This window comes from Branchiostoma lanceolatum, chromosome 8 (assembly GCF_035083965.1).
Source record: "Branchiostoma lanceolatum isolate klBraLanc5 chromosome 8, klBraLanc5.hap2, whole genome shotgun sequence".
NCBI lineage: Eukaryota > Metazoa > Chordata > Leptocardii > Amphioxiformes > Branchiostomatidae > Branchiostoma > Branchiostoma lanceolatum.
The window spans coordinates 22276551-22288723 of NC_089729.1; the positions used below are offsets into that span (position 1 = coordinate 22276551).

General features: G+C 41.7%; 1 protein-coding gene across 1 annotated transcript; it reads right to left on the reverse strand.

Annotated features, from left to right (window-relative positions):
- Window positions 1–1316: 1316 nt before the first annotated feature.
- On the reverse strand, window positions 1317–12017 carry LOC136440616 (RNA-binding protein with serine-rich domain 1-like). Its single transcript, XM_066436691.1, has 7 exons — window positions 11887–12017; window positions 8732–8893; window positions 6911–7108; window positions 6094–6220; window positions 5576–5693; window positions 3186–3327; window positions 1317–2722 (listed from the first exon to the last, which is right to left on the reverse strand). Coding segments are annotated over exons 1-7 (867 nt in total). The 5' UTR covers window positions 11889–12017; the 3' UTR covers window positions 1317–2604.
- Window positions 12018–12173: the final 156 nt, after the last annotated feature.

The window sequence follows — 12173 nt, forward strand, 5'->3', positions numbered from 1 at the left end:
TTCAAAACGTTATTTATCTTAAAACCGCGCGGACAGTAAAGTCACTATGTTTGTCCCTCCGCTTGCCTGACGCGATGGAAGGAAAAAATGTTTGTATTGTGAATTTCCCCGACATCAGCAGCACGTGGCGTTCACGTGATAAACGCATGGCCATGATGTTATGCCGTGCAAAAATGTATCATCTGAACGGGGGTCGCTAGGTTGTATCAAACCTTCCTAAAACTGGCAAAAGTTTCAAACCTAGAATCACCATGGCTAGTCTGAATATCAAAGAAAGGTTTAACGTCAGCTACGTTTAAAAGATACTAACTATCGTGTAAGTTAGAAAAACATGATAAAGTATGCGGTGTCGAATTACATATGAAATACGTCATGCATGACGCTTCCGTGCAACTTGTTACTGGTTCAGGAGTTTTTTTTCTGTTATGTTGCTGGACGTAAACCTTTTTCAATGTTTTGTATAAAAGAGAAAGATGGCTGAGGATCATACTTATGACGTTCTTTGTTGCTCATGAGAACAGGCTTTGGCATAATACACCGCGACATGTGGACATGACCCAAAATGGACGTAAACTGCTCCCGCACGTAAATAGGTCATGTTACGTTACATCTACTTGTTTTTTGGCAGAAGAAAGAAAGAAGAACACGGCAGCAAAAACAATAGTCCCTTCCTGTATGGGGATAACTAGAGTTCCACGACCCATACCTTCGCCGACTGATGTAAACCTTTTCGAGTGGCGTATCATAAATGTTTGCCATTCCTTATGCAAATAAGGACCTCATTTGCATGAACTATGTCAGCGGCTTTCCTACCCCAATAACACAAGTTGTTCAAAGTATGGGTCTTATCTTAGGAAAGAAGGCTATGCTAGCGTTTCCTCATAAACTATGTAAACGAGGCCGTCATTTGCATGATTTATATCTGATAATGTCCACATCTACATTCCATAGCACAAAAGGTCATAATCAATTCATGATAGCTCTGTGGAATACATGATCCTACGTACCGTTCTTGAGGAAGACGAACAGGGATTCAGGGAGGCACCTAAAGGTCACCAAACCAGGCTGGTTAATATTTCATACAAGTACTGAACATGATTTAGTGCATGGACAAAGTTTAACAACTAGGAAGACAACGACTTTCTTTAACTTCTGGTACCGAATTGTGAGCATTTTGAACTTAATTATCCTGAATGGTACATCATTATTCTAAATCACGAAAAAACAATGCAGGCATCTGGGAATCAAATTAGTCGTTCTGTATTCTACAAAAGGCCCAAATTAGTAGGAGGTAAAAATGAGTCTAAGACAGCAGACAGGTTTGAAAGTTTTAATCAGGTTTCAAGGCTTCACATCTATTCTTCACCACTGGAACTGAACTATCAAACTAAATAAAAACACATGACGTGACAGAAATGCTTATCTTAATCTACCCACAAAACCACTCGCACCCCTATCCGCGTATATGTTTCTACCTGTAGTGTTGTTACCGGTACCAACAACAATGGAGGGAAAGATGGGGATTTAAACTACAGGTACAAATATTATCTGTATATACGTATACTAATTGTGAGACTAGAACAACAGTGGTTAGCAGTGTTTTATTTTGAGTACCTTCAAAGGTCATTCTAACCAGATCTTTTACTGAAATACTGAACATTTTAAAAAAAGCACCGCATTACATCTGTTTATTGTTGACCTTTTATCTCCCCTCTTCAGATACAATGAAACAGTGAAACAGAATTTCTAATAAAAGTGGCATCAATGCAGATAACTGTTGAGTTTTTTCTCTGACGAAGGCCATCATTCATAGTAGGCTGAACTTACACATGTACACATGTAGGTCTCAGGCCCCGACTGCATACTAACTTATATTTCTCAGTACCTCCTAACCCTCAAACAGAAACAATCAAAATAAGCAGGAATGCAGGAAATCACACAATATTCCACATGACAGTTTTCCATGGATGTACACACACCCTTCTCCAACCAGACAACTCAGACACTGATCCTTTCTTAAGAAGACAGCCATTCTTTTTGCTGTAATTTCAGTAATCTTACACGTGTAGAATAATGCTGATTCAAAACTGTAGTAGATTCTAAAAGGTTGACTTGGTGTCTTTTCATCTTTTTTGCATGAATCTGAGAGAAAAATCTTTCTTGCTACCTTCATCCAAAGGCAGATTTTACATCAGGGCTCAAAATACCTTTCTTCTGTTACATGCAATTTTGCAACTTGTCAAATGATTTATCTTCAATTTGAAAAACAAAATAAAAAGGTTCTGCAAATACACAACATTGTAAGCATTTTTCATGAGTCAGATATAAATGTCCAGGATGTAAATTTGAGTGGATGAAGTTGTAATGCCTGCAAGAATCATGTTATGTTGTGCTGTCCTGGCACAGACTACAGCAGGAGTTGTGAGCCATGCAGGCTGCTACTGGTACATTTCCTTTGATGATCTCCACCCTGACTTTCAGCATGTTTTCATTGCAGGTTGCAGGTTTATGTAGGTATTTTGAGCCCAACACACCTTTACTAAGTATTACACCAGTACGTGGAAGAGTTTCTATAGTACATGTACACTCCCACATATTCCCCTGCTAACGCGATGAGCTGGAACTGGACCGGCTGCGGTGACGACGGCGCCCCACGGAGCGCGACCGAGATCTGGACCGGCGAGGCCTTCTGGGGGAAATGGACCTGCGTCGAATGGGACTCCTGAAATGAAATTCAAAGAACATGCAAATCAAGGGTGGCAATTGTTGCAGGATAATATGAGCTAAACTGGTTACTGCTATGGAGTTAAGTTTTGATTCTACGATGACGATCTTGTTTTTCTAAAAATCCTGATAAGGCCACATTAGTTTCATTTTTGGTTCTTGGACTCTTGCATCAAACCGATGGAGTTGGGTTGGCAGGGGGAATGACAAACTAAAATATGATAGACCTCTATGTTTCCTTTGTACTGTGCTGAAACTTGACATGTTTGTAAAAATCCATGGACCAAAATCTTAACATAACAGCTTACAGCTAAGGATAGTTCAATGATACACAAACAACTACATGTAGGAAGTTAAGACTTTCTTCAACTGTTGGTGCCCATAATGGATCAAAATAGAAAAAAGATGCAGGCAAATGTAAGAACCAAGAAGTTGAATTGTTGAGGCATCAGTGACCGTACCTTCTCCGAGCACCGCCAAACCTGGGTGGAGAAGGCCGTCCCCAGCGAGGGGGCATGGGGGGGCGGCGAGGGGGGCTGGGGCGGCGACGGGGTCTGGCAGGCAGCACCATGGCTGCCGTCACCTCCTGACCATCAATCTGTCCTAAAAGATAAACAAGTCTTCAAGAAAATGCTACATTGTTGTATTAAGTGTATACATAACACAACATAGCTCCTGACAATAGTGGCTCATGATGTATGTTTCAAATGACACATAGACAAATACATTTACATGTACTGCTATTATCATGCTCTATTATTATATCTGCCAGTATTATGCCTATATTAATTCATAATTAAACATTCTAAAATTACAACTCAATTGTAGTACAATCAAACCTGCCCAAGACGACCACGCACAGGGGAACGGGGAAAAGCGGTTTATTTGGACAGGCGGCTGGCTTGAAGAGGACTGACTCAAAACGACGACATAAAGGTTTCCAAGTCAAGGTGTTCTAATATAGGGTTAATGACCCGCCCTGAGGTCTATACGGTGTGATAAGGCAAGGTCGTTCCTATAACCGCAGAATAAAGTACCGAGGTCGCGAAGCGACCAAGGCACTTTATGAGGTGGTTATAGGAACGACCATACCTTATCACACCGTATAGACCGAAGGAAAGCGGGTCATTAACGTTATCATCACATAGCCATTGTCCATGTAGTACTAGTACAGTATTTGATTTTGTGTCATACCTGGGCCGCAAAAACGTTCGCTACAGGTGTTCCGCATCACATGTTTATAATGCATTTCGAGTTCCGGTTGCGCCGCTGTCGAACATTCGAACATACGAAGTTTACAGACCCGCTTCTGCGGGTCCGTATGAAGATTAAAGACCCGAAAATGGAGCCTTCTGATTGGTCGACAACATCTACCTATATGATAATGTCAACCTATATGATGATGTCACCAGGCCTGTCTCCTGGACCCGTCCTTCCATCCCGGGACACAAATTTACTGGTTTCACCCGAACTGTTCCCCAAATCTATGAAAATATATTTCAGTAAGCTTAAAAAAAAAGATTCAACAACGAAAATTGACAATATTAATTGATTTTTGCCATTTCCTTCACAACACCCCTACCATTCATTATGACTGCCTTCTGAGGTGTGCGATAGATAAACATGGCGGCACCTGGCCCCGCACGTGGAGACGTGCGGAGATCAGAGATTATCCAAGCACACTTTCTGTGTGGTGCTAACATTAGTAACAGTGTACTGTGCTGCTGGAAGTGGGAGGGTGGGCCAGGCGTCATCTTATCCTGTCTCAGTTGTGTCACATTCGTGTCTGACGATCAGCACCGAAGTCCAAACATAAACTAGGGGTGATATATTCCTGGGTTATAAATGGTTCATTTATTTGTTCATCTGTGAATAGTTTTTACAAATTTGGTTAATTTTGTATTCATAAAGATGTGGTCTCTTACAAATAACACCCACTTCTAAGGTTGTGTATGCCTTTGTATGAATTTACTTTATTGCAATTGGAACAGCAAAAGCGTATCTATTCAATATCAATCAAATCATTCTTTTTTTATGATTTCAAAAGTATGTGTAAAAAACATTCAACAATCTGCCTGATAAATAACATAATATCCTTGCGAAGAATAAGTGTTCTGCGTAATCAAAATCGCTCAACCTGTGACAAATATTTACAGCCACGGCCTACAGAAAAAGGAAATGATAAAATTTCAAAAATCGAAATAATATTAATGGATGGCATTAAAAAGCCTCATATCACGCAAAACCCTGTCCTCTGCATACATGTACAATGTAGCTTGTCAGGTTCACACGGCACAGGTTTCAGTTGATGTGCAACGCTGCTAGTTTGCTAAATTGAGAACCATCGAATCCGAAGACCCATTTTTTTCATTCTACAAAATTGCAGGTCTTTTAATTTTCTTCTGCAATCCTGAAAATCTTTCTGCAAATTGCAGACTGCAGGTGGGTATTTCGAATGCTGCATGTATTCAATGTTCGAAAATTGCGTAATGTCTTCAATTATGCCTTGTTATTGTTCGTGTGTCTTCACCATAAAGGGCAGGGGGTCAATATCGTGTGACTGGCTCTTTTCAGGGGAAGAAGATCAGACTTTGCTGCAGTCTTAGGAGCCAGAATGATAAATGATGATTGCCAAGGGATCTGGACTGAGATGGCATCAATGCTCAAAATGCTGGATCAGTCTGGCATCAATGCCAGGCCTGTACAGCATTGCACCCCACTTTTGCAAGGGAATCATTGTAAAGCGGTCACTGTGAAAACTGCTGACACAAAACCACCAAAAACATTTCTGCACTAACAGTATAAATAATTTGTACTGATACACTAAACTTAAATGAAGTTGTGGTCCAACCTCCATCCATGTGTTTCATGGCTTTTTCAGCATCCTCGGCATCTTCAAAGTCGATGTAGGCAAAACCCTTGGACAGGTGAGCGTTGACTCTGTCCACAGGCAGTTCCACTGTCTTCACCTGAGAGGGAGAGGCCATCAATGTACCCATCAGGCATCACCACTGGTAAACACATTTCAGATACCTGCACCAGACATTTTCTTCTTTTATTCCATCTGAAGACAATGTGTTGAAGATGTTTCTGGTAGAGCCATTTTAAATCTTGCAAATTAACTTGCTGAAAGCAGAGCAAGTTGAGTTGCTACTAGCCTAGTGCCACCAGTTGGTTTTATCAAGGGCTGGCGTGTAGGTTAGCTGTAGGTGGACATCAGAAATACATGCACAACTCTAATTTTACCTGCATTAACATGCATATACGGGTCATACTTCACACTATAATAGGACATAAAGCCTTCTTTGTCCTCTGCCTTGGTAAAAGAGAATACATAATGTTCATTATGAATAAACAAGTCATGCCTACCTTTCCATACACTGTAAAGATCTCCACCAAGTGGTCCTTGTTGACATTCCTAGTGAGGCGGCCGACGTGAAGTTTGGTAGGTTTGGGCGTGGGGCTGCGTTTGCGTACTCTCCGTGGGGACCGCGACCTGTGGACATCAATACAAATTTTCCACTCAGACTTTTCATGATGATCGTCCAGTTCAGCATCTTTTCTTTTGAATTTTATGTACCATGAAATCACATTGGTGCGGCCTTTGTTTTGTGAATTAGATTCTTTAATCTACGAGTCAAGATGTCGTCACAACGGTGTGAACCCTGTTGTTACTGTCCCACAACGGTGTGAACCCTGTTGTTACTGTCCCACAACAGTGTGAACCCTGTTGTTACTGTCCCACAACGGTATGAACCCTGTTGTTACTGTCCCACAACGGTGTGAACCCTGTTGTTACTGTCCCACAACAGTGTGAACCCTGTTGTTACTGTCCCACAACGGTGTGAACCCTGTTGTTACTGTCCCACAACGGTGTGAACCCTGTTGTTACTGTCCCACAACGGTGTGAACCCTGTTGTTACTGTCCCACAACGGTGTGAACCCTGTTGTTACTGTCCCACAACGGTGTGAACCCTGTTGTTACTGTCCCACAACGGTGTGAACCCTGTTGTTACTGTCCCACAACGGTGTGAACCCTGTTGTTACTGTCCCACAACGGTGTGAACCCTGTTGTTACTGTCCCACAACGGTGTGAACCCTGTTGTTACTGTCCCACAACGGTGTGAACCCTGTTGTAACTGTCCCACAATGGTGTGAACCCTGTTGTTACTGTCCCACAACTGACCTTGACTTGGTTTTGCGGCGGGACACCTTCTCCACCCGCTGCTGTCCCCTAGTGCGGGTTCTTGACGAGCTTGAACTGGAACTTCCGCTGGAGGAGCTGCTGCTGGAGCGAGACCTGGAGCCACTGCTGGAACCACTGGAGCTCCCAGAGGAGCTGGAGCCTGAACTGGAACCGCTGGAGCTACGAGAACTCCCTGAGCTGGACACAAACAACAGGAGGAACCATGTTCCCATCATCTGAGGGTACAACATGGCTGGGCCATAGCTCAATTGCGTATAATGTCATTTAATCATCTTAATAATCACAACTGCTTCTGTTCTGGTACTTTCTTCATATTACGATATTAGAAAAAGATTATAATTCATACAGTCAATCTGTAGCAAGTGTCAAAACCAATATAGCCATACTCAACCCCAGAGGAGAGTGTTCTGGTTTGGCTATTATAATAATAAGATTTTTCTGAATCCAAGAACGTAATTGCATTGGTAACTTGACCTTTAACCTGGACCTGGCAGCAGTTGCATTATACAGCATCAATATTCTGATATCCCCTCCAAGTACCCTTCAGATTAATGACAGCCAAGTGTTACATGTTGTATAGCGAACAACCATTGGACAAACTCCAACCTGGCAGCTTTTAAGCAACCTAAGGTTGAGCAATGTGTTTCTGGATATTTATATTTGCAAACTACAAGTGTCGATTCAGAAGGATTTTTGGGCTTTATTTACATCCCCAATTGCAAGTAACAGGGTCAAAGAAGTGCACACATACCGTGAGAATACAGTTTAGTAGCATAGGCATAGCTTACATGTCAATTTTGAAATTGAATACCAAGGGGTACTTTTATTCCAGGGGGTACTTTTATTTGATTTTGAAGTTATTTGAGAGGTGAGAGTACTGGACATCAGTAAAGTCATCATGTTGCTGGGCATTGACTAATTAAATGTGTTTCAGACTCATCAAAGCAAAGTTGAATTTTCTTGACTACAAAATTGTTATTGCAATTGAGTTCAAATGATTATTTCTGCTTTTGTGTGCATGTGTGTGTGTGTGTTTGAGTGTGTGTGTTTGTGTGTGTGCAGGGTGCGAAATATATATCTCTCATTAAAATATTCTAGATTTTCAATTGAAACATGGAGATCGACATCCAAACAAACAAATCAATAAGTTACTTATACTTTTATCACTCTTGTGTACCCAGTCAGGAGCTGATTTTGTTTCAAATTTTGAAAGAGCATAACTCAAGAAGGGGTTGATGGATCGTCATGATATTTGGTATGTAGATAGCTTTAGTGATGACTGACCTAATCGTATGCTAATTTTGCAAATCAGGAGCTAATTTGCATAATCAATAAGGAAAGTTTATTCACTTGCTGCATACCATTGTAGGACTCTCAAACATGTAACAGAGAAAGAGAGAAATATGGATAGATCAATTATGTATATGAATACCTAATTTGCATAAAACTGTCAAATACTGTAATTCCACAGTGGTAAATGATGTGGATTTCATTCTTTCAGCATTTGGAAGTTGAGTAAATGTCAACATCATCAGACATAAATCATGCAAATGAGGAATACATTTACATAATTTATGAGCAAATGCTATCATAGCCTTCTTTGCTTAGATACGACTCATACTTTGAACAACTTGTGTTATTTGGGTAGAGAACATAGTCAACTGACATAATTCATGCAAATGGGGTCCTTATGTGCAGAATAAATGAGAAACATTTATGATACGCCCCTCGAAAAGGTAACATCAGTCAGTGAAGGTATGGGTTCGTGGAACTCTAGTTACATATATGCCCTTAAGTTACCTGCTGGAGCCGCTGCTGCTGCTGCTGCTGCTGCGATTACGCTTCCTGACACGAGGACGGCCACGCTCCTTCTCCTTCCCTTTGGTCTTCTCCTTCACTGCATCCTTCTCAGTCTTCTCCTTACTGCTGGCAGCCTCGCGCTCCTTGCTTTTACTCTTTGCCCTAAAAAGGCAAACATTACCAGTACATGATTGTATTTTCATTTCAGGTAAACCTTTGTTTGATTACTGCTAATCTTGAAATAATGGCAGTGTCTGCATGTACCCTGCAGTTGTTTAGCAGTGGTTTCTATCCTAGATTTTCACTTTCCACTTGCGGTTGATCATGTTTTTACTTCACACAGTTACACCATATATTATCAGGGTGACTGTGCACTTACTGTTCAGTGACAGTCCACAAAAGTCCATTACATGTGCTTAAAGAATTTCTCAGCCTGCAACAAACTGGTCTGGGTGGTAAGAGTACCACCAGGATAGTGACACTCAGAAAACGAGGAAGAAGAAATTAATATAACTTAGCCCAGTGCATTGTCATGTTGGCTGCATCGTATGATCCATTTATCAAAAATGTAGTTCCATGGAAGACAGATAAAATCTTGATTTCCCTTCATTTTTGTGCGCGGCCTGTCTTGGAGAGCTTGCTCAGTCATAGTGGAAATCGCGGTTGGGTCGACTCTCAGGAATCTCCCCTTTGTCGGGATCTGTTCCCTGAGCTCCCGTAGCGACCGCTCCATCAGCACTACTCTGTGCACCGGCATTCAAGCTAAGGTGTTAAACTTCATCTCTACAGTAAAGTTGTCTTTTCAAACTGATAGATCAAGATGTACGGAACGAAGTGGAATCAACAACTCAAATGCACTTGGTTTTGCAACAATCGACAACTAAAATGTGCTCTGGTGACATTTACATAAGGCCAGGGGTGTTAATGATGATGATGACTGAAGACCTTTAGGCCCCGTTCATACTAAATCGCGTAAATCGCGAAATCGCGATAATGTGGCTTAGTATGAACGCTCCAAATCGCATTTGAAATCGCCCGAAATCGCTTTCCGCGAAACCACCTCCGGAGGTGGTTTACTTGCGATTTGCCTGCATTCTGACTTAGTATGAACGCTCGAAATCGCCTTGATGCGCGTTGGGCGCTTTACTTTGCATATTGACCCTGTCATGGGTCAAGGGGTCATCTGCAAATTCAGTCTTTCCGCTCATTATACGATGTTCATCTACCTCCTAGTTTGTTGGAATATTACGCCGAATGCGGCGGAAATATGTCAGAATCGGGCGGCGATTTTGGCGTATGGAATGACGAAAATGCATGTAGTACTGATGGCCATCTTCGGGGATGTGGGGATTCAGAAGAAACTCAAGGGATCCCACCGAAACCAGAGCGTGTACGCTGAAGTGGCGACTGCCTGAGTTGGTCAAATACGCGAAAACATGGAAGTAATGCCGCACTATTAAAGGTAAAAAAACTCAAGATGAAGAACAAGAAGGTCATTGAACACAACAGTAAGAGTGGTGACAATCGAATAACGTGCCCGCTGTTTATCAAGCTGTTGGACGCGATTTTACAACTCGCGCTCGTTCGACCCCTGGTGTGAACGAATGCGACTCAGGGCGATTTCGCGATTTGCGCGATTTAGTATGAACGGGGTCTTATTGTATGTTTGTGCCCCGAGGGGCTAGATACAGGTCATTTAACACAAACCTAACTAACATCTACATCTATACAGTGAAAGATGTACAGTACATTGTGTAAATAACCCACAACTTGGCCGTCATTGGCTAATTGATACAGTTCCCCGTCATGCCTGTTCCTCATCTATGTGGATGTTTCTCCGTCATTAGATTTAGTGTTAAGATGTTCTTCTTTAATATCAAAATGTATCAGTATGAAAGATATACTTTGAAGGGGTATTGGATGCCATCCATTGGTATTTTTGTTGGTGTGTGGAACATACCGGAAGCCCTGGTGACCAAAGAGCGTGTGCCATGTTTATTGTCGCCCATAACACAACAAGTGGATATTTGCTGCGCCGTATATCAACGACTTAAAACATTTAAACATGAATCATTGTACACGTTGCTCAATATTGCTACGTTCTAATCTACGCTTATGTTGGAGCAAGCAGTCGCCGTAATCGCCAAGTTGACACTTTATCTGGTGGTGTTTACGAAAGGGAAACCGTCCCCGCCTCCGAAGTCTGTCGGCTTGAAAACCAGCAGAATTTGTGAAAATTATTACTAGATAACATAGATATTACATCAACTACAATGTATAATCATTGCAGTAATGATAGATCGTTCACATTTAGATATCAAAAAGAACAAATGACAGAGAAACATCCACATAGACGGGGAACTGGCATGACGGGGAACTGGCATGACGGGGAAACGACTAGAAGTCATACAGTATATCAATATATAATTTGTTACGAAGGTTGTTACAAAACTGCTTCAATCGTCACAAAATGCAATCTATTTTGACCAGATACGTCCGAACTTAGATTTGCACCATTGCCTAGGCATTGCCTAGGGAGAGCCCTGAGTGATATCTGAAGTCAGTAGTACAGTACTACATAAAGCATAGCTGTGACGGAAGGTGTGTGTGTGTGGGGGGGGGGCAGTGTCACAGTGTGGCAAATCAAGTTCGCGTTGAGATGAGTTCGCGCTCAGAAGGTCGACGTGAAAAACGCGGACATAAAATTGACGCCAACATGAACATACTGACAGTATTACTATTAGCCAAATCTGCCCGAATACAACGTTATCCCGCTGGTTTACTCCACATTTGTGGTGTCGGCGAAGGTAATAGATTATCTGTGGTGCTCTCATCAAGCAAGTCTACAGCAAATACTTGAGCTGCTGTTAACGAGAACGAGCTGCAGAATTGCTATGGAATTAGAAACGTGAGATATGCAAAGGTATAGAGGTAAACCACCAAATAAATGCCCAATCTTTCGTGCATTATTTTTCCGCAAGCGATTCAGATAATATTTCTTCTTTGTAGTTCTTCCTCTTCAGACCATTTGTGACCATCGATGCGCTACCAGACGATACCCATGTGTCGTGACTCACCTTCACAACACTGGAAAACTTTGCAATAAACTATTATAACCAAATTCATGCAAAGAACACTGCAAAGTTGTTACTCACATTATTTCCCCCTCTGTGTTCACAAAGCCACGCTTGTCTGGGGGAGGGGGGCACGCGCAATGGACTGTGGGTACTGTCCAAGCAGATGTCGGGGGTTGAGAATAACGTAGGGGGTATATCCAAGGAGGTTTATATATCTAAACAGAAAAATACTTTAAGGATGATATCTATATGTTTTGAGTATAAAAAACACAGGTAATTGAAAGTTGATTGTATGATATTTATATCTAATGCAGCATCGTTGCTGTTTTATTCAAGTAAATTGTGCGAAACATTGGAAATGAAAT